General features: G+C 45.9%; 2 protein-coding genes across 18 annotated transcripts in view; one reads left to right on the top strand and one right to left on the bottom strand.

The window, feature by feature from the left end:
* Positions 1–4,433, top strand: part of COL4A6 (collagen type IV alpha 6 chain) — a 256,618-nt gene extending 252,185 nt beyond the window's left edge. For all 9 annotated transcript variants that reach the window (XM_070256859.1, XM_023633922.2, XM_023633924.2 and 6 more), the window contains 2 exons: positions 148–434; positions 2,790–4,433. In XM_070256859.1, the coding sequence (XP_070112960.1) occupies positions 148–434; positions 2,790–3,050 (548 nt within the window). In that variant the 3' untranslated portion in view covers positions 3,051–4,433. The remainder of the gene's footprint in view (positions 1–147; positions 435–2,789) is intronic.
* Positions 4,434–6,237: 1,804 nt separating this feature from the next.
* The window catches only part of ATG4A (autophagy related 4A cysteine peptidase), a 55,936-nt gene continuing 44,714 nt past the window's right edge, over positions 6,238–17,459 (bottom strand). For 6 of the 9 annotated variants that reach the window (XM_001490668.7, XM_070256863.1, XM_070256865.1 and 3 more), the window contains 7 exons: positions 15,578–15,657; positions 14,725–14,912; positions 14,525–14,603; positions 10,136–10,281; positions 8,869–8,925; positions 7,322–7,430; positions 6,238–6,771 (listed from right to left, as the gene is read on the bottom strand). In XM_001490668.7, coding sequence (XP_001490718.4) covers positions 6,701–6,771; positions 7,322–7,430; positions 8,869–8,925; positions 10,136–10,281; positions 14,525–14,603; positions 14,725–14,912; positions 15,578–15,657 — 730 coding nt within the window. In that variant the 3' untranslated portion in view covers positions 6,238–6,700. Of the gene's footprint in view, positions 6,772–7,321; positions 7,431–7,672; positions 7,792–8,868; positions 8,926–10,135; positions 10,282–14,524; positions 14,604–14,724; positions 14,913–15,577; positions 15,658–17,459 lie in introns of all 9 variants that reach the window. The other 3 variants (XM_070256864.1, XM_070256866.1, XR_011434585.1) reach the window with 2 other exon arrangements.

Here is a 17,459-nt window from a genome sequence, read left to right as displayed (position 1 = left end):
TATGTACAGTGTTCCAGGATTGTAAGGAGAGGTGTCCCTGGCTCTGCTACAAGCAGTTGGATGTAAACCCCAACCACCATCTATTCCAGTCCTAGCAGCCCTGGGAAACATCCCAGCCTTGGCCCTGTCCACCATCTCTCCTTCCAGGGTTTGCTGGCTCCTGTCTTCCCCGCTTTAGCACCATGCCCTTCATCTACTGCAACATCAATGAAGTGTGCCACTATGCCGGACGCAACGATAAATCCTACTGGCTCTCCACCACCGCCCCCATCCCCATGATGCCTGTCGGCCAGACCCAGATTCCCCAGTACATCAGCCGCTGCTCTGTGTGTGAGGCTCCCTCACAAGCCATTGCTGTGCACAGTCAGGACATCACCATCCCACGGTGCCCCCTGGGTTGGCGCAGCCTCTGGATCGGGTACTCCTTCCTCATGGTAAGGCCCTGCACTTCCCCCTCCCCCGGGGTAGAGGGAGAGGGCAGGGAACTCTGGGAGGGTCCCTTGGGTTGGTTCCCAGGCTCAAGCGGCACAGAGTAGAAACCATGGAGTTTGAAAGGAAGGAAAATTCTTGGACTGGGCTTGGCTGAAGACCAGAGAGCCCAGTTCTGCATGAATGACAGGTAGTTATGGGTGTGAGTAGAAAGGAGCAGTTTGTACCCCATGGTTCAGGGATGAGAACATCTAGGAATCACTGGCAAAAGCCCTGACATGTCTCTGCCTGCTTCAGTTATACCACAAGCAAGGGAAGGAGGAAACACCCGATTTGGGTGGACAGTGAGGGAGAGGCTGTCCCCACTCAGGGCCAGGACACACTCTTACTAGTCAGGCTGGGCATGGCACTCCCCTCTCTTCTGCATACCCTCCTAGGCCCCTCTAGCTGCTGCCATCTCTTCCCAAAAGGCTCAGATGAGGCATGCTGTGTTTCTGGGTCCTTGCTGGGATTTTTGGAGCTTCTCTATTTCAGTGGGAAAGCAATGGCCAGTCAGGCTGTGTGCCTTGCTAAGAAAGAGCTGAGAACCTCCGTAAGTCCAGGGAGGCATCAAGTCCCTCCCATGACATTCCATGAATATCTGGGGACATTAAATGAGTGAAAGGTGAGGTTTAGGGCCCGGATAACTCCCAGGGAAAACCAGTGTGGCACCCATTGAAGTATCCTGCCTCGCCAGAGCTTCTTTGCCAAATTGCCAGGGGCAAGATGGTGAGACGGTGTCTTTGAAGAATTACCAAAGTTACAAGCTTCCTCACATTAGTGTACCTAGCTGGAGTGAGGTACTTCCTTGTTTTGCTCTTTGTGAATTAGACAGTTTATCCCAATGTAATATAGAATCACCTCTCCTATCATTCTGTCCTGTCTACCACCCAGACCACGAAATAAGGAGAAAAGGTCCCTGAGCTTCCACAATGAACAGAACGAAAGCTATGCATGAAATCTCATGTGCTTTGCTCATGGGAGCACTCTTAAGCCCTTATTCAAAATCTCTTTATTTTACTTTACACATAACTCTAACATATTAGAATATATTTTCCTGAAAGGAAGAAAAGTTGGTAATTTGGATTGCCTAGTAAGGCATCTTGAAGCAATGGGGCATGCCTACTAAAAAGGAGAAAATGATTGAAAGACAGCTCAAGAACTCTACAAGCTGCGCCCCTTAGTATGGGGACCCTGCACAATCGCCCAACACAAAAACCAATGTTCACAACGACAAGCCTGGGTCACCTGCAAAGTGTAAGATACAGAGTGTCTGCCATTTAGTGAGATGGGGAAATGTGTCATTTGTTCTAGAAAGTTTCCTATCCGAGGATCAAAACGAGGAAAACTTTGAGGCTTCATTTATCAGGAAAGCTCACTTATATGGAGACTCACTCTCCCGAAGTTCTGCAAAGAAGGGCATCCCTGCGCGTCCAACCTGGGCATTTGTCCCATTGGCCATTTGCTGGCCTGGGTGTGTATGAGGCCTCTCTCCACCTCCTGTGGTCCAGAGAATAACCCAGTGAGGTGCAGGGAGAGGGGCTGGGGAGTGGAGACACGGGAGCGGCTGTCTGCGGGTACTGTGACTAGAGATGATAGGTTCATGAGCGGCACCAACGGGGAAATCCTGAAATCGTGTGCCGAGGGAGCCCTCTGAAGCAAGGGCCAGGACATTAGGCCCAATTTGAGTCCCACTTGTACTCTGCAGGTGATAAACATGATATGTTGCCCTAAATGGTATGGTACAGATTGAAAATATAAGTTCTAATGAAGGTAACTTCAGAGTAAGATCTACTAATAGCTTTGTTGGAGGAGCGGGCCCGTGGTTAACCACTTTGTGGAGTACTGCGTGCTCTTCTCCCTTCTTGGAGCCCACCACCAAGGGCTCGGAGCAGAAAGAGGGCTCTGGGAACAACTGCACTCTGAAACCTATTGAATTTTCCTTAATCCAGCCTTTCTTAGACTTATTTATCTGTGGAGATTTGGGGCGGGGGGGCCATCTAACACATCTCAGAAGTCAGTTGGACAGCAGCAGTCTGGGAAGCACTGGCTGAGATGTAGCCGCTGCCCATGCGCAGGGGCTTAGGAGGGCACTAGGGAGCCTGGAGGGGGTGCTCCTGGCCCTGAGGCTACTACAAGGGAGAATGAGCAGCCCGGGTCCTAAAATAGAGCTTTTGCTATGCTGGCTAGATGCTGGGGCTGAACCAAGGGAGCAGAGCTTAGGAGGGGCGCACACGTTCCCCCTGGAGCAGCAGAGCACCCATCATCTCCCATGGTGGCCCTGGCGGGCGCAGCTCACACAACAACCCTGTCTGTTTCAGCACACTGCCGCTGGCGCCGAGGGCGGAGGCCAGTCCCTGGTCTCACCTGGCTCCTGCCTAGAGGATTTTCGGGCCACTCCTTTCATCGAGTGCAGTGGTGCCCGAGGCACCTGCCACTACTTTGCTAACAAGTACAGTTTCTGGCTGACAACAGTGGAGGAGAGGCAGCAGTTTAGGGAGGAGCCTGTATCCGAAACGCTAAAAGCCGGGCAGCTCCACACCCGGGTCAGCCGCTGCCAGGTGTGTATGAAAAGCCTGTAGGGTGGCATCTGCCACTCTGCCCCTTGCCCTCCCCTCCCTCGCACAACCGTCACCTCACAAAGCCGAACAGTCTGAAGAAGGAAGGCCTAAGCCCTTTTTCCCATCTGCCAAATTGAACATTGGAGTCTCATTGGGGCTGGACTACTGGACACTGGTCACCCCAACCCTCAGGCCCAATGGGTGAGCCCACCCTGCTGAGATCTGTTGTCTCATTTCAGTCAACCTGGTGCTACTATTTGATTTGGATGTTTGCATGACTATTCATGGCTACCTCAGAAAGACCTGCTGGGCCACCACATTCTTAGACCACTAGTTTTCCTGTTTTGATCAGCAAGCTCTTCATAATAGCGGATAAGTCATTTCTTTATGTCTGGAGGTCACCACACATTATTTGGCTTATACCAGAACCCAGTGTTTCCACATTTAAAAAAACATCTCTGGCTAAACATTCTTAGATAGCTCAAGCCTGCAGAGGGCAAGCTGTCACTCTTTAAGGGGTGCACTGTGTCTGGACAGGCAGCAGAGCCACAGTAAGGTGCCAGCCAGTAGTCAGGGGTGAGCTTTGACTCCTTCAAGAGTGAGCACAACTGGGCCCCCTATTGCTTAGGAAGGTTGAAAGCCAGCAGCTGAGAGGGCTCATTAACTTCATAGGGTCCTAGACAAATCACTTTCTCCTTGCTGGCTCCCTCCTCAGCCAGAGGCAGGCTACTTGCCCTGGTCCAGAGTAGAACAGAGGATGCACCAAATGTGGCCAGGCCCACAAAGGGAAATAAGAACTGTAGCCCTTTCTCCCAGGCCGGGGGTAGAGGGGTGGATGGATAAGGAGGTGTGAATTTTGCTTTTGACTCCAGGAACAAAAAGGTAAATCCCTTGTCCCAATTTCTCAGAAGTCCCTGTTTATTCCAAACACCATCCAGATGTGTGTGATGTGGCAAATGGAAGCCGCAGTGTGTTGGTTCCTTTGCGTTTTGAGGCTGTTAGACTTTCCACTAAAATATCCATCCAATTGCTCTTTCGCAGGTAGCCTGTTAAACTATTTTAATACATTTGTTTAAACCTCATAAAAATCTAGCACACACCTCTCTTTAGCAGTTAGCAGACCTAAAGCAAGCTTGAGTTGACTTTAAAATGTATTGTATTCTATTTGGGGGGGATTTGTTTTAACCATTTCCTTTAATTATCGATTTCCCAGAACACTTAGCTTTGTTGACATGAGGCAATTCCTTCCAAGTGATTCTGTTTCCTTAAATATTATGTAAACTGTGCCAACACAGAAAAAGCATAATCAGTATAATCTGAATTATTGTTACCTTCACCTCCTTATCTGAGTAATAAGCATGGTGTCAGCTTTGTACATCGCAAATAAAAGAAATTAAATATGAACGTTTGACTTTTTTGACATTCTTTGATGAAAACTTTTCTAAAGTCCATCTCACTACAATTCCTGAGTCCCCCCTCAGAGCCGTGGGGGTTCCTGCGACTGCAAGTTGAGCTTTGTACCAAAACACTGAGGCAGGAAAAAGTACAATTAAAAGGGCAGAAAGAGTCCTTTAAAATATAAAATATAAAAATCTTTATACCAAAACACTCAGGCAGGAAAAAATACAATTAAAAGGGCAGAAACAGGCAACACATCCAAAACCTTTTTCAAGATAAGTCTACAACTGCTTTTAGCTTGTCACATGTTAGAGTTCAAAAAGGGCATTTGCATACTTCTGGAGCCTCAGGATCATTTATAGATAAACCAAAAGTAGAGAAATGTTAAAGTCATTAAAATCAAATCTAAGACATATATGCATATATTTGTATATGCATAAAGTATACCCTCTGGAAGGATAAACAAGAAATTCATAACATTGGGAGCGTTCAGGGAAAGGAACTGACCTGTGGGAGGGAGAGACATTTCACTGAATACCATTTTGCACCTTTTGAATTTTGAACCACTAGAATATATTACCTGCTGGAAAAAAAGAAAAAATGGAATCTAAGGAAACAAGTATTCTAACATTCCTAAATATATGAAAAACAACCACCTTGGTTTAGTGCCCATCAACTGATGATTGGATAAACAAGATATGGTATATATATATATATACAATGGAATACTACTCAGCCATAAAAAGCGATAAACTTGTCCCATTCACAACAACATGTATGGACCTTGAGGGCATTATGTTAAGTGAAATAAGCCAGATAGAGAAAGACAAATTCTGTATGACTCCACTCATAGGTGGAAGTTAGAGACAAAGAGAACTGATTGGTGGTTACCAGGGGAAAGGGGGGGTGGGGGGATGGCACAAAGGGTGAAGTGGTGCACCTACAACATGACTAACAATAATGTACAATTGAAATTTCACAAGGTTGTAAACTATCATAATCTTAATAAAAAGTTAAAAAAAAAACAGCTTGGTTTGGTGCTAGTTCTCAAACCACTGTTGCTGGCCTTCCTCGGGACTCAGTTGAGGATGGAGGTGAAATGCATACAGGTTAAGAAGGCAAAAAGAAGAAATTTGGAAGACACTGCTGGGACCTGAGGTGCATCCACATGGGAGAGTGGTCAGCAAAGCCAATTTGATGAATATGTACTCTAAAATTGAGTATGGTGCTAGTCCTGAAATGGTTTGGAATTGTATCCGATGCACAGATTAAATGTCACCACATGAATAATTCTAATTATGGCTGTCAACCAAAATGGAGGCTAATTCAAACACAATTTTTAATTTCCCAAACGAAAATCAACAGTTTAAGCCAGTGACTGGCAATCTACAGCCTGAGGGCCAAATCCAGCCCTCCGCCTGTTTGTGTAAATAAAGTTTTATTGGATTACAGCCAGGCTCATTTGTGTGCATACAGCCTAGGGCTACTTTTGCACTTGAAGAGCAGAGCTGAGTAGCTGTGACAGAGGCTGTGTGGTCTGCAAAGCCTAAAATATTTACTTACTATCTGGCCCTTTACAGCAAATGTTTGCTGACCTCTGATTTAAATGATCATGACTTGATTTAAGGACAGGGTGACACCTGACGAAAGTATCGGTAAGGATGGGAACAGTGACCGATCAAATAGTAAGGTTCCTCCAAATAGGAAGGAGATCAACACACGCACATTTGACATAATTTCTTTGACAAACTTTTTGATAGAAATTATAATTATTTAAAATACATACATATTCAAATAACTGAACAAGAACTTTTTCTCCCTGATGCAATCACTTTATTATTAGAGCAAGAGAACAGATGGCGTCTTAGTATTTAGCCCCAAAGAGGTCACACCTGAAAGGGTGAAGAAGCACAGGGTGACCATCTCTCATCTGCTGGTGCTTGAAGCAAAGTGGGAGTCGCTGTCTGTCTTCCAGATGTCCACCTCCTCATTTCAGTAGCTGCAGACTCGCTGGCCATGTAAGATAAGCTGGGAAGCAAGGGACGACACATAATCTTTCTGCTCCTAGAATGATTGTTCTAGTTCTTTCTGGGGAAGGGTTGTTGGTTGGTTGTTTGTTCTGAGAAATGGTGATTGGCTCAGTCATGATTGCTATCAAGTTTGTGTGCTGTTGGCATATCAGGCACTTGCTGACTAGAAAAGTTTTATGTGACAAGTTCATGTTCTTCTGGCGCCAGGTGGAAGACAGACCTCCAAGTTGAGTTCCCACTATTCTATACACTCAGAATCTCGAAATCTTCCTCCAGGTCAAACTCCTCTAGTTGTTCAGTAGAATCAATGAATTCTATCAGAATACAGAAATGAGAAAGAAGAACAGCTTGACACGTAGGTTGAAGGGGTCAATAATACATTACTCAGTAGTTAAGACTGTGTATCTTTTCATTGCTTTGCTAAAGAAAAGCTTATGTGGAGGAGACTTACAGATAGGACCACTGCCAAGTATTAGAAATTCTCTATAAAGAATCAAAATAACTGGATTAGTTACATAGTCCTATTCACAGTGATGAGGATGAAGCTCTGTTAAGACCTCTGAGGCATCTTTTGAATCACCCATCATCTCTGATTTGTTACTCTGAACCAGACGATGAAAAAAATTCTAGTCCTTTTGATTTTATATGGAACCTTTGCACTGAGCTCATTTTCTGCTGCTCTTTGAAATGGGTAAATATCAGTGCATCAGAGGATTACAATAATCAGAAGCACCATTCCTTCATTAATTCAGCTGAGTAGAAATTTTATATTCCACAGAAAGCATGAGCCACAATTGCTTCTGTCTCATAAAAAACTGCTATGCATGGGTCTGCTGTCCGGAGAGCCAGTGAACAACAGCTTACCTGCCCCAGTGGTTGTCACTTCTGGCTTAGCTGGAGGAATAAAGGGAGGCCAGTGCGATGGATGTTTCTGAACTAATTCAAACATCCTTAAATTTTCCTTTAGAATTTCCTGAGGAGACATAAAAATAGTTATAAACACTGCAGAGTCACTACATTTCTGTCCAATTGGAAATCTATGACCCCAAACCCTAAGAGGGTAGCCTGGTTGCTGAAAGGTGAAAGTAAAGACCTGGCAAATACATCCATCCTCTACTTGGCCCATCTGAAGACCTAGCCCTCTTCAATTCTAGATACTGTTGGCCAGGAAGGAAGGACACTGGAGGGAGTATCTTATGGAAGGCCAGTACTCACTGCCCATACGCCATCATGAGGTTCAAGTCATATACCAGTTGCACGGGGCCAGCTCTATTTACGAGTGAGATGTTCCTGAAGTGTTGGCTCCAAAGAAATGTTGGTTAATCAAATTAAATCTGCCCCAAGAGAATATTGGTACATAATGGCATGGTTTCAGTTTTAGTCCCACACTTATAGTATATGTCCTAATCTCAATGACATAGTCTTATCAGAAAATTTTCATTCTAACTTTAAATGTGATATAAATACAGTTTTGCTACATTCTGAAAGGTAAGCATTGCCTTTGGAAAATAATTCTCCATTATGTCTCAGCTAATTTTTAACTGGGGTTTCAGGTTCGGCTAGGGACATTAGTGTTAATTATCTGTTCACTTGTGAAAAAAAATCTTCCCTCCTTACATTTACAAGAGGCTCTGGGCTCCCATTTCTCCAATCTCTTTGTTTTGCAGATAGGAGAAAACATCCTGTCTCCTGCCACCCCATCCAGGGCTCTTGAAACGACTCCCTATGACCTCCCTTCACTCTCTCAATAAGCGTTTATCAGTGTCTCCCACATATTTGGCATGTGTTAGAAGCTGAGGACAAGGCAGGCAGATACAAAGATTGTAAGCCAGCAAAACAATAACTACCCTTTTACATAAAATACCAAGAACAAAGAATAACTCGCTTTAGTATTTACACACATTTCTGCAAATTGTGTTTTCTATAAGTGGCAGCATGCCTATATTTTATATACATAAGACAGTTAATAGAAAGACAAGCCCTCTAAACCATAACGGAATACATTACATAAACTGTAAATGGCCCACTATACTAATAGAAAAGTAGTTTAGTTTCTCAATCATCTCAGTGTTACGTGCAGAGTAAGAAAGAATTTATGCTGAGCTATATGAAATTAGCATTTTTAAGTTAACAGTGTAATATTAGTTGAGTATTTCATATGACTTGTAGCTTAATGAGATGAAACAGTAAGTAAATGAAAATATTGCTCACTTGACAAACAAAGCATATTCCAAACAAAAGTTTTTCTTTCATTCTCCCAAAGTTATGCACAATTCCCCATATCTGAGTTTCTTTCTCTTGCAATAAAGTCCTATCAGGCTAGGTTTATTTTACCATAAAAAACAATCTTGAAAAGGAGTCATATTGAATAATTTTCATTTTTTAAGACTAAGAAAAACATACATCTTTACCTTCTGAACAAGGCTACACCAGCTATCAAAGTCTTTTTCTTCTTTGCAGAAAAATCCCTTGGGGGAAAGCAAAAGAACACAACTTAGCACTGGTCAGGGGCACCGAGGCAGGCCCGCTGTATTGCAAGATGGCCCAGAGTTAGGACGTGGGCCACTCTCTTGGGATGTGTCTTTGGCAATAAGAAGGAAGACTGCCTGGGCTTCTCACCCTCCTAGCTCACTACCTCCCCTGGACACACACATCTACTCATTTTCTCTCTTGTTCTCTCCCTGTCCCCTTTTTCTCTATCCCTGTCCCTCCCTGTCCTTCTCCCCTTATACTGTGAGACAGAGTAACTTGAAGACCAATCTCCAAGTTGTGGGGTTAATTCCATTACATTCAGTGCACAAATATACATATCTACAAAGAATAGTCCATTAAACCAGCAAACAAAAGTCAAATAGTACTCCTAGCTGGAGGCAATACTTAATAAGGTGGCTTTGACCTTAAGGAATTTCTATTAGAATAAAGAGAACCATGAGCCATTTCCCTCCTCCTCAGAGCCATCCTACAGCAGTGAAAGAATGGTTCAAAACAAGAGGAGGACTCTGTCAGCTCTTGGTCACTGGTGCTCTGACAATCAGGTTAAACTGGAAGAGAGGATGCAGACAGGCCTCAGAAGCACTGGCTACTTCACAGGCAGCTGCCCCTTCAATGTGTTGAGACAGCAGTCATACTTCCAAGGGGGAAACCCTGCAACTTCCTGGATTGTGTGTTCAGAGAAATGGGCACTGTCCACCCAGGAGGTCTTGCCCCCTTACCCCTCCCTAGCTAAGTCCCACCTTATTCCCTGTGCCTATGTGGCAATAATTAGAGGGCAAGAAAGAAAAGGGGGACAGATGGTAACACTAACAATTACTAACATTTATAGAATGCTTACAAGGTGCCAGGCACTGTGCTAGGTGCCTTACGCACAGTACACCTCACACAACTCTACAAGGAAGGAACCTTTGCTTTGCTCATTTTAGGGATGAGGAGACTGAAGCTCAGAATAGTTAAGGGACCGCTCCCACCAAGTCCATGGCCAGTAAGTGGCTGGGCCTGGATTCCAACTAAAGCAGTCTGGCTTCAGGGTCCATTCATTCCCCACTACACTATCCTACCGCTCATGGGGGTGGTAAGTGAATATACTCTTGCCACTCTACCTAGCAACCTGGATAACTCCCAGGGAACCAATCTGTAACAGGGTGGCATATCTCTCGGCCCACCCAACCTTCAGATACCCACCAATGCTACAGAAGGATCCAAGTTCAGAATGTTCATTCGCTGTGGGGATTGCAGACAATGGAAAGTCTGGTCATCAACTGTTCCGTTCTCTTCAGTGTCAACAAAAGTCTGGGTTGTGTGAGGGTCCAGGAAAATGAGCTCATCACCTGTTTTGAACGAGACATGCATAAGCTTTGAAAAACTACTGGCCCAGGACCCGCTGCTGTCCTTGAGGGGAGGCGCTCTGGTTTTCCTAACCCCTCCCTTGGTGACTATGAGAATGAGATGACAGAAAGCCTGAAGTAGGGTGAGCATGCTTGAAGGAAGCCACCCGCACCGAAATCCAATCATTCAATGAGAAGACTTGCCCTAGCATTTACACCTCCTCAAAGCCCAACTCCAAAAATGGAAAGTGACAGGTTGGGGAAAAGGCGGGAATGAGAGACCACAGATGACATGGCAGGCTCTGTGAGCAGCAGTAGCAAAGAGGTGGCAGGTAGAATCACCAAGTCTTGAGTCCAGATGCCACTAGGGAGCTTCCTGCCTCTTTCAACATTGGCAAGCATCTCGCTCCAGACCATTGGTTCTTAGACCTATGGTCAGAGAGCACGTTTGGTAAGGAAAAAGGCCTTGGCCTCTGGAAGAAATGGGAATGCTGACTCTGCTAGGGATGACATACCAGGGAGCTGACTTCTGATCTTGACTAGCTAGTAAGTTAGTCATTGTTAGCAAGTTAGTAATTCCTGTCAGAAAGCACCGCCTCGGCCACGTTAACATCAGTATGGATACACCTCACTGGGAAAACCCACTTTGGGGTGATCGATCTTTACAAATGAGAGAAAAGCCATGTTTCATTAAATTGAAGAAGTTTAGCCCAATAATGACCTGGGAGGAGTTTAGGATAATGAAATCTCTACTTTTATCTGATATTCAAAGGGCTGAGAGTCCCTCTAACGTTCATCACTGGCATGCTGAGGAGGCAAAAGTACCTACGGGGGCACCCCAACCTCACTGTCCAGGGCTGAGGACCATCTGGGCCTCTGTGTTCTAGATTGGGTAAGGCAACCAAAGAGAGACCTACCTCAGGCAGGAGGATGGAGCAGGAGGGATGCCCCAAAGACCCTCCCTGGAATGGCATCCAGGATTGTGCTGGACACATCTAAGTGCTTCTGTTGGCAAAAAATGTGTTTCTGATGTCTGATGAAAAGCTTAACTTGTCTGTATCACAGACCTAGAACAAACTACTTAACTCACTCTATCTTAATTTTCTTGTTTTTAAACTGGGGTCTTTGGGCTGTTCCAGTTACCTCACAGGGTGTTATGAGAACAAGAAGATTTCACCTCTGTGAAATGCTTAAAACACAATACAAAAACAAGGTGGTTATAGAAGTATCCTGCTTAGACTCAAAAGTATTTCCCTACAAATATATGTCTAAGAGTATTTGGAAAACAATTACCCATATGACTCACTTTATGAAAGTCAAGGTACATATTCCCCCAGATCACAGGTGGGTGAGGTCAGTTATATGAAAAAAGCCTCAAGTCACAAAGAAGAGCAGCAACCCGGATGTTTAGAAGGAAGGCTGCCTAAGACCACAGAAAGGTAAGAGGAAAAGGAAGTTGTGTACCAGCAAAGAGAAACCCAAAGCAGGCTTAGAACCGAGCATTCTGTCAGAGTGTTTCAAGTCAAGGTGCTGGGAATAATAACAGCATCCTCTCTGGCTCTGGCCCTTTCCCATGGGTGTGTGTGTGTGTGTGTGTGTGTGTGTGTGCGTGTGTGTGTGTGTGTGTGTAGTGGAGTTTTACAGGCTGCCCCGTTTATGAGAATACTTAAAAAAGATATACTAGAAGAGCTAAAAAGTCCTAGAATTGATGCGGGGGCGAACCCAACGTCTTGAATGAGGCCCGAGGAGAAGAGACAGGCTGGTCAACCATCTGCAGACATGGGACTCACGCTGCAGATCTCCAGGTGGCAACCTCCACCAAAGCGCAGGGGACAAACATCTCCTCTCTAAGCAGGAAAAATGTGACAGCCAGAGTCTCACCCTGGCCACAGTCTCCAACACCAAGAGCTTCTCCCAGCTTCCCACCAGCCCAGAGGACACTCAAGAAGAAATGTGGCAGGGCAGGTGGGGATGGCCAAACTGGGATCGAATCCTGGCTTTGCTACTTTATATTTGGGTGACCTTTGAGGAAACAACCTCTCTAAATGTTAGTTTCACTAGGTGTAAATACAAATAAGGATCTCTACCTCACAGAGGGGTTGTGATAACTATATCTATCTATATCTCTATATGACTATCTATATCTCTATATCTATCTATATGAGTATATCTGTTATTTATCTCTATCAATATCTATAGACAGAGAGAGAGAGAGAGAGAGAGAGAGAGAGAGAGAGAGATTGAGAGAGAAAACTTTGCAGAATCCCTGGCACAGGGCAGCTGAGCAGAAAATGGCAGCTCTCATCCGTTCCCTCCCTTCAGACATTCTACCAATCTGGACCCCTGGACCTAATACAGCAAGGGGGTGAGTCAGAAAAGGGGAGCTGAGGGGACTTTGGAGCCTCATGTGAAGGTTGTTAAAACAAAGGACTTATGAAAGTTAACGGGCAAGTGGGCACTACGTGAACCTCGGTCTCGGGAACAGAGGATTGCCCACACCCCTTTCATAAGTAATCAAACTTCACAAAATCACCCTGACCCAGTGGCCTTGGGAAACAGGGCTATGCCAGCTTGGCAAATTCTCTCGGGATAACTTGGGATAAGGGAGGCCAGGAAGCCCAGGGATCACATATGCTATTCACTGAGATCCGTCCAAAATTATTTTCCAATCTGTTTCAACCTTGTCCTTAAGCACAAACAGTAGGAAACAGATTTTTGCAACATGTTTTTTGACAGGAACCCAAAAGCTTAGAAACAGAGGACATCTAAATTTACATAACTCCAAATACTGGATTTTGTACTTAGAAAAATAAAAGCCTCCACGGTTTCCACATTTTCCATCAAGCTGTAGTTCTTAGACTCAACCAATAGATGGCAGCATTAGAGGGAGCTGAGGCAACCTTGCAGAAAGGTCCGCCCCAAAGAGAGGAAGAAAGCGAGCGAAGGAAAGAGGAGTTGGGGTCAGGCAGGGTGGGGCCACCTTTTCTTGAGCGCGTACCACATGCCTGGCCCTCTGCTGAGTGCTCTACTGTGAGGTGACAGCATGGGGAGTCAAGTGTTAGCCCTATTTCCCATAAGAGGGACCTGAGACTGAAAGAGTTGTCCCCTTTTCCTGCAGTCACACAGCTAGCAAGTGGGAGACTGGCATACAAAGCCAGGTATGTCTGTTTCCACCCCACCTCACCTCCCAAAATCTCAGAGGAGGAGATGGGTGGGAGGGTGACCAAGTCCATCTCACCCTGTCCTCTGAACATCCCTCCTGCCATTTCCCATACCAGTGCTGCCTCTCCCTTGCCTATCTAAGGTTCTCCCTTGCAATCTAAGTTCAAAACTTCCTCAAAGCCCGGTTTCAGGACCACTCCACTCCTGCAAGAAGTACCAGATTTCCCAGCCGCATCACTCCCTTACCCGTGCTCTTTGGCACTAACCGGGTGTCTAGGACCTTGGTACTCAGAGCATGCTGTGTGCATCAGCAGCATCAGCACTACCTAGTTAGAAACGGAGAACCTCAGGTCCCACCTCAGACCTGCTGAACCTGCATTTTAATAGGCTCTCAAGGTGATTCGCGTGCACACTAAAGTTTGAGAAGCATTAGGCTAGCTCGCCTTGTGTGCCAAGGGCTTTAAATGTCTCTGGTCATAGCTAGTGAATAAAGTAGCTGGGTTTCCAGAGACATCAACCTAGGCAGAGAATGCCAGGCTGCTCATTAAGATCTGCATTAGAAGGTTAGTGGTTTTAAGGCTTAGCCCCCATTATCAGAAAAGGGATGCCTCTGTCTTTGCTTCCTCTAATTCCAGTCACGACTCTGAATAATGAGCCAGCAGGCCCAGCTATGTGGGCCTGAGAAGCCAGAGGATGGCTCCTAGCCTGAATGCCCAAGCCCCAGTAAGAGGGAGGTAGCAAGGCCAGGGGAGTGAAACCTCACTGCCCTGGGCCCCACAGGAAGGAGAGAGATATGCTGAAGCAATGCTATGACCTTGTAGTGGTCCAGAGGGAAAGCAGCTGTGGAACCATCTTATCAAGAGGCAAGGAAGTGGACGCATTGAAAGGGGATCTGCTCTCTGTCAGGCACACACAAGTGTTACTCTCCATAGATAGGCCGGAGACAGAATGAGCTGACCAGAGGCCACAACACCTCCAGGCTGGATGAGGGCCCCCTAACTGGAATTGCCTGGTTTCCCGTGCAAACCTTCTGCCCACCCTCCCCTAGCCCACGATGACTTACTTGTGATGCCTCTTTTCTTACCTAAGAATCCTATGAAATAATAGGCGTTATTTGGTTTTCCTCCTAATGCCCCTAAAGACTGTGGCATCTTAAAACACTCCTGGAGGGAAAGAGAATGCAAGATTCTCAACTCACTTGTGGACTGCTGCTCACGGATCTCCGTGCTCATATGGCAGTGTGATGGGCAGGCAGCAATGGGCTCGGGAAAAGGTGCAACTTACTTTGAAAGCATCAACATAGACAGGATTGATTTGGTTTATGCCCAGGCGAAGGGGCACAATGAGCAGCAGGGGTTTCCAGGCTGGCCAGCCGGCAGAGGTACTCTTACTCCGGTTAGAAGCATTCAGAGAGCTGGGGGGGCTCTCACCAGCTGTGTCAGCACTCAAGGGAAGGATGCAGCACATTTTTTCTAGAAACAGAAGACAAGAGAGCTGGGTAAATAAGGGGTATCCAGCCCTAGGAGATGTGCCAAGGGCAAAACTAAGGGAGCCCTCACATGACACCCCTGCCCCGAAGGCCCTCCCCTTTGCCACCAGTGCCCAGCTCACCCCCACCTCCCACAGGAAGCCCAGGCCACTCCTCTAGCCCTCACTTCTCTTCCTTCTGGCAACTGAAGTCTCCCTTCCCTCCCGTCAGATATTATGCACTCACTGAGAGAATCTCATTTCTCAACTAGTCTGCAAGGGCCTTTGGGACAGGGACTGTCTTCTGGTTTCTCCAACCCCATGGCGCAGAGCACAGGGCTGGGCAAGGGGGAGGCCTGCACAGAAGACGTGTCGGTGCTTTAACTGATTATCCACACTTGGGCTGTCCTGCAGGGAAGGGGGTCTGGTACCTCACTGAGGAGCAGCAAAGATCCTCTAATTGTTTTCTCCCTTTCAGAAAGCTGAAAGGGAAGAGAAAAAAGGGTGCAGGGAATGCTTAACCGGAGTCCTGTGCTCCTCTAAGCTCCCCTACTCTGGTGGGGCAGGCCAGAGCGTGTGTGTGCATGCGTGTGTGTCGCCCCCGCTCTCTGAATGGTGAGGAAAAACCTCATCACCCACACCTGGGAAGATAAACAGACTGGGGACTCACTGATATCTTCAATGACCACTGTGTTATCCATTGAAACATAAACAGCCAAGGAATTCCATTCATCAAATAAAGCAAGTTTTCTGCAAAGCAACATACAACGAAGTCACATTTGGGGAAGATGGAAATATCAGCAGGAAGCAGAACAGTCTACAGCCAATGTTCCTGAAGCCACCGAATGCTGAGCCACAGGGAAGCCAGGGTTCGCGTCAACTCTGACTCCTCTGACTGAGCTCTGGAACATTCTGTGTCTAGGCACCTTGAGAAAGCCACAGTCACTGTTTCCAAACCTCTAAAGGAAGGCCCTGCTCTGTGGAAAAGTTGACCTCACAAAATGACGTTACTCCTGTTGGGCGAAAGAGAGAAGTTACCAGCGCAACTGCTCCTAAGAGATTTTGGTTTCCTTTCTTAAATAAAAGATAGTCTGACATACTGCTTTTTTCAATAAAAGGAAACTGTCACTAAAATATATATATATTTGTTAGGAGCATAGATACCACGGAGAATAAGCCCAGGATGATTTCTTGCACCCCTCCCCATGTGCACTGAGAATGCTGCTCAGGGAGCCCTTGGTTGCAGGCGGCCTCGCTGGGCCTTGCTGGGCAATAGTTGAAGAGACAGAGCACACTGAATTGCATGACTTCAGAGGAGATTAGAAAGAAAATCCCTTTAAAAGAGAGATTATCTGAGGTGTGAGTAAAGTACTATGCCAATTTCTCCCTTATCTTCTCCTCTCGCCAGTTTGAAAGGAGACATGTTTAACCCGGCTAGTCTGGGATCCTTGGGCAAAGCCCAGTCTCACTGGACAAAAGAAAAAACATCCCCTCCCAAACCAAAGTAGCTCCCAGGAAAAGGTTAATTACACTTTTATTTTATTCATTTTAATGTATTAACTTCCCCCAAAATAATAATAATAATATACTGCTGTTAATGATAACAATCATGATGAATCAGAACCCACTTAAATCCTTTAAAAATGTATATTTCCATTCATTTGTTGTCGGGAACCTCAAAATTTAGAAGAAAGAAGCAAATTCTGAGAGATGTCATTTAAAAACCAACTATTTCAAGCTGGATTTGGGGCTCAGCAGAGCCATTCTAATCTTTTACACTTTCTACCCTGGGTTCCTAGAGTGGTTCCCGAAATACTGCCAGATCCTCACTCAGTAAAGTCAGCGATGCCCCAAAATGCACTAAGGACTAAGGCAAGAAAGTGGTCTCAGAGAGTCTGCACTGTTAGCAAGGAGTAAAGCCAAGATACAGGTTTCACTTGGGTCCCTGGGAAATCCAGACTACTCCCCTCACAAGCACATTTCCAAAGCATTCTAGGTTGTTGAAGGTCGGCTAAGAATTGAAACAGTGCCCCATCTGTATTTTGAATGGAGCAGGTCCCGCCATCATGTGCCAGAGAGCCCAGGAATTGAAGTGGTGATCCTAAACGAAGGTAGATGATTTCAATCTTCTGATGCCTAAACCCAGCCCCAGATTCTGGCTGCCATTTTCATTCATTCATCTAAAATTTATTGAGCACTTTTTTTTTTTAAGGAAGATTAGCCCTGAGCTAACTGCTGCCAATCCTCCTCTTTTTGCTGAGGAAGACTGGCCCTGAGCTAACATCCGTGCCCATCTTCCTCTACTTTATATGTGGGATGCCTACCACAGCACAGCATGCCAAGCAGTGCCATGTCCGCACCCGGGATCTGAACCCGCGAACCCCGGGCCGCCAAGAAGCGGAACGTGCGAACTTAACCGCTGCGCCACCGGACCAGCCCCTATTGAGCACTTTTGTGTGCCAGCTAGTTTTATATGCTAGTGTTACAGTGTGACCAAGACAAATATAATCTCTGCTCTCACGGAGTTTTCATTCGAAGATAGGTTGTCAGGA

The sequence above is a fragment of the Equus caballus genome, chromosome X (genome assembly GCF_041296265.1).
Source record: "Equus caballus isolate H_3958 breed thoroughbred chromosome X, TB-T2T, whole genome shotgun sequence".
In the NCBI taxonomy this organism is placed as follows: domain Eukaryota; kingdom Metazoa; phylum Chordata; class Mammalia; order Perissodactyla; family Equidae; genus Equus; species Equus caballus.
This window is presented reverse-complemented; position numbering and strand designations above follow the sequence as displayed.